The sequence below is a fragment of the Mytilus edulis genome, chromosome 1 (genome assembly GCF_963676685.1).
Source record: "Mytilus edulis chromosome 1, xbMytEdul2.2, whole genome shotgun sequence".
Classification (NCBI taxonomy): domain Eukaryota; kingdom Metazoa; phylum Mollusca; class Bivalvia; order Mytilida; family Mytilidae; genus Mytilus; species Mytilus edulis.
Window position 1 is genome coordinate 28,179,485 of NC_092344.1, and position 5,178 is coordinate 28,184,662.

General features: G+C 31.6%; 1 protein-coding gene across 1 annotated transcript; it reads left to right on the top strand.

Moving 5' to 3' along the window:
• Positions 1 to 347: 347 nt before the first annotated feature.
• Positions 348 to 1,247, top strand: LOC139495017 (beta-1,3-galactosyltransferase brn-like). Its single transcript, XM_071283525.1, has one exon. It carries the CDS (start codon positions 348 to 350, stop codon positions 1,245 to 1,247), a length of 900 nt encoding a protein of 299 aa, XP_071139626.1.
• Positions 1,248 to 5,178: the final 3,931 nt, after the last annotated feature.

The window sequence follows — 5,178 nt, forward strand, 5'->3', positions numbered from 1 at the left end:
TAATATCGAAGTTGAGACAGCTTGCAACAGACATTTTGAATCATTGAAATAGTATTTTGATAACTCTTATATTTCCAAGATTTGGTTCAGTGTCTTGAAATATCATTGGTTGAAACTTGTAATTACTTTTGACATGTAATATGTGATGTTCTTCTATTGCAGGACAGTGCGACAGCGAACGATATATTGATTGCAGTAAGATGTTAGTACGGCAGAGTTGCCGTTCTGCCCATCGAATATATAGACTTTTTCTATTGACAATATTCGCTACATCATGTTTTTTAATATGTTTTTCATTTTTCACTCAACCATTATTACTGTTTCATAACAAGTGCATACACAGTTTCATGTTACGAAACCATTTACAAGAAATTGTTCGTGAAATTTCCACAAAAGGATCAACAACCAAGCAACCAGTTAACCCAACCAGTATTAGATACATTCATAAACCGTTACATGTGTGTGACCTGCATAAAGGACCTGATTTTTTATTAGTGCTAGTGAAATCTGATGCTTCGAATATTGCTCGTCGAATGTCAGTCAGACAGACATGGGGGAATATATCACATCCTCACATAAAAGTAATATATCTTCTAGGATATGTTAGTGTTGTTCAGGGTATGATTGATATAGAATCTGCTACATTCAAAGATGTCTTACAAGGACATTTTATTGACATTTATATAAACAACCTGAACAAAACAGCCATGGCATACCAATATGCTGTAGAAAATTGTGTCAATACCCAGTTCCTGCTTTTTGTAGATGATGACTTTTTCATTAACATTTTAAAAATAAATCGATACTTAGAAAGTTTAACTGCTCCTTTCAAATCGAAACTGTTTAATGGGTATATTATTCAAAAAGGGAAGCCGTATAGGAATAAATCCTCAAAATGGTACTTAACTCGAGAAGAATATCCGTGTGATTTGTTTCCAACCTATCCAGCCGGTGGCGCTATTCTCATGTCGATGGCTATAGCTAAGTTATTAAAAACAGCATTCCCATACGTAAAATACATCCATATAGACGACGTTTATCTTGGAATAGTGGCTATGAATCTGAACATTCATTTACAAAACGATGAACGATTTGATCTTACGTATACTCCACCTATGCTTTTGAAAAATGTATTTGCGTCTCATGGCTATGGAGACCATAAACAGCTTTTGGCAATCTGGGATGTCTTTCTGGCTACAATGTCTTTAAGCTCATCCACGGACCTTAATAGACAGTTATACAATTAATGAACAGCACAGTTGTTGGTCAACAAGTTATTGTGAATTGGTTCTTTTCTAATTAAGAGTGACTTGTCATTCCTTACATTTTAAACAGTAATAGTTCATGTATTAGCGTTGTAACTTTAAAAACATTGATACTGTCATTAAGGCCGTGTTCACACCAAACGCTGTGTACAGTAAACATGTTTACATTGGATTTAATGTAATGCACACTATAGGTTGCATTTCTGTAAATATTGACAATGCAATTTCCCATAGGAACTCCTTTTACGGCTAAAACTGTACCACTTTTACTATGAAGTTTTGAAAAAAATCTTATCCTAGAATTGAAAGTTCATATGCACCACAATTTTTTTCAAAGGTCAAAATATAGGGTTGTGCGGCATATTTTCAACGTTTATATGCCCTGAACTTCTCAGAGTTTAAACTTACACTAATTTTCTTAACTACCCCTACCTCGAATGAAAGGTTACCACAGATTTCAATGTAAACAATATGCACGTGTTTATTTACTGGTAACATTCCCAATTTCTGTCTCTGCGATATGGAACACAGAGAACATAACTGGGAACCAGTATGTAAACAAAATTATTTTTCTATGAATATTCAATTACTCCCCAAAAGAGGCGTGTTTTGAGAAACAGCTGTATTTACAAAGTGCAACCTATAGTGTGTGATAACATTGTGTGAGGGAATTCGACGTTTGCTGTAACACTGTTCGCTCCAACGCAATTTATGACAATACCACTGCATCAATCTGTATGATTATTTTTGCAGTGTTTTAAAAAATGATTTTACTTTGTTGTCGCGTATTATTTTTGAAACATTCAATGTTTTAAAAAGGCGAATTTTCTGTATAAAGTCAATAATTATGTAGACTTTTGAAGCCCAAACTTTCTACAGCCTTAAATACGCAAATAAAAGATCCAAAAACTATACCAATACAAAACGACATGTTTATGGAATTATAGCAAATCTTTTGGTTTACAAATTTTTATTCGTTATTGCAAAATAATGAACTTAAAATATCTGACATTTTCTCCCTACCCAGTTTACCCCTATTATTTTTTATGATGTGGACTGGTCATTGTTATTAATTCGTACGCAATTTGATTGGATTAACTTGTAATTAGTTTAGGGACTGTGCAATATTTATCTGAGGGTGGGACCGGTGCAAACATGGACGGGGCACATACTTTTTTCATGCAATTAATGAGCGGGGCGCAAAGTTTTTTGTAACAAACCTTTGGCGGGGCGCACACTTTTTTAAAAACCCTTCGTGTGTGCATAAAAAAATTAAATCAGAGTATAACAGATTAAAACTATTTGTGATTTCTGTGGAAAAAAGTAACTTGATAGAAAAAGAACAATTGAATCTAAAACAAAATAACCTAATACAGTGCTTCAATATATTTTTGTGTGTTTATGCTTTTAATAATCATTTATAAAAAAAAAATGAAATTCTGATCAAAATTCTGGAAAACTATAAACAATGTTTTGAAAATTAAACATATGACATAACATATGGTAATAAATGCTTATAAAACATAAAACAACTTCAATTGTATTTTAAATAAATCTTTAACATGACAAAATTAAATTCTTAAACATTAAAAGAATTACAACTTAATCTATGAAAAAGCTGAATTATGTCCCTTGGGAGTATTAATTTCCAACAAAAGTCCTTGCAAACAGTAGAAAATGAAAAATTATGTATGCCTGATATAATTCAAGATATAAACTACAAAATCAAGCACTATTGAAATATTTTCTGCATGAATTGCCAAGAATGTGAACAAATTCTTTACACAGGAGAATATAAATTCTATCTAAATTCGGCCTCAAGTGGGCCTCTTTTTTTCTTAGATGGACAATTTTAACGCTGAAAATGCTTCTAGTATGATTAAATATTGCCTTACTCCATAAACAGTACAAACTTAACCAGAACATTTCCAATTTTAATAGCTAGAGAAATACCCAGGTGATACATTAGGGAATTACACAGCAAAGAAGGCAAATATCTCAGTTAAAAACATTTGTCGCGTCTTGAATTCTGGTGTTTCCAATTGAACTATTTATTGCGAAAGGTGAAAAGAAATACAAAAGAACTATAGTTTGGTGCATTTTATACAATATAGTTAATATTGAACTCCCAGAATAAAGTTTTATATCAGTACCCATCAATTTGACTTATTATGATGAATCAGCACTTTTCTCAATACAGTATTGTTCTCAGTGAATAATTTTTATTCTTTGTGATAAAAATCAAATGTACTTATAAAAAGCTTCAAAATAGTATAAAATAACTGAAGTCTGATGCCCACTATCATTTTACACCAAATTTATGAAATTTTGGAAGTCTTTTCAAATAATTGTCTAGAAAATATTTCAATAGGTTATCAAATTTATTTTGTAAATATACACACTGCAATTATTCATAGATAAATACAAAAAAATATATTGTACCCTTACATTCAATCACAGCGCTCCTAAGTTGACTTCCTTCAAAAATAAAATCTTTATAATATTGAATTAAATGCATTTGAGTTGAAATATCAACTCTGATATACATGTATTATTGAATGTTGTGCATTTTAGTTAAAAAATATCATGTTTCCATATATGTGTTTCATTTTTTTTCCAGCGGGGCAAGGACTTTTTTTTTCATTAATTGAAGCGGGGCAAGAACTTTTTTTATAATACATATTGGCGGGGCATACAGTTTTTTTTTTTTTAATATTTGCTGTACACCGGCCCCACCCTCAGATAAATATTGCACAGTCCCTTACCTTCAAACTTGTTTATGCTTTTCATACATGACTATTGATAATAAGAACGTGCATGCATGTGTACGGTAACTAAAATGACCTTCAAACTGGACACTGGACGAGTCAATATTATGTTTTATCAATGAAAGTTAAGGTATGAAAGGTAAGAATTGCCACTTCTTCTATTTTCACAAAATTTTCCGACTACACAGTTGATAGATTATTTTTTAAAAGCCTATTGTGGAGATAAAAGAGAAAGTTTACAAATAAGACGTTTTGTTCCATTAAACAAGTCATTTTCTTAAGAGAAATGCCGAAATACATTTTACGCACAGCTACGGCAGGTAAAGTTATTATTTATCATAACAAAAAAAAAAGCATTATTCAGTCTCATTAGAATATGTTAATTACAATAACTCCCAAACTTAAGTAGTACTAGGTATATGAAGTCAAAATATGTCCGATCTGCCTATTTTTGGACATCAAAAGTCAATACGATCGTTTTAAAGTCAATTTCGTCTACCTCACAAAATCTTGTTAGGCACTTTAATGTCCTAAATGCCTAGTTTTGTGTACACTTAACTTACACAAGGCCTACATTGACTATCGACTGTGTGTATATAAAACATGATTTAAACTACATGTAAACATTGAGTTTTATCAATGGGAACGCAATTGTGTTTAGTTTACGTGTGAGTTACACTAACACAACACCGAATTTAGGTCAATGTGAACACGGCCTAAGACTATCAAAAGTCTCGGATACAACATTTCTGGCAGTCCCGGATAGGTTCAGCCATTTGTAAAACAATTTCATCTACTGCAATGTTCGAGGGTGTTTACAAAACAAAACACAACTGTAACTCCAATTTGATACATTGATTTAAATATAATAAAAATTGTATATTTAAATACTTGCTACTGAACATTTTGGTATACGTCACTAATTTGGTGAATGCTCTAAATTTATTAAAATATTTATTATCTTCTTTGCTTCTAATCTTTGTTCTAAACCAGAACTAGATACCTACAATTTCACAAGGGACTGTCATACGTATTTATAGTTATACATCAAATGAGTCTAGAGAAGCAATGGTGCTATTAATTACGGTTACATTTACTAGCCTTTATTCCAAGGTTCATGGTTTTTATTCATGGTTAAAATTATT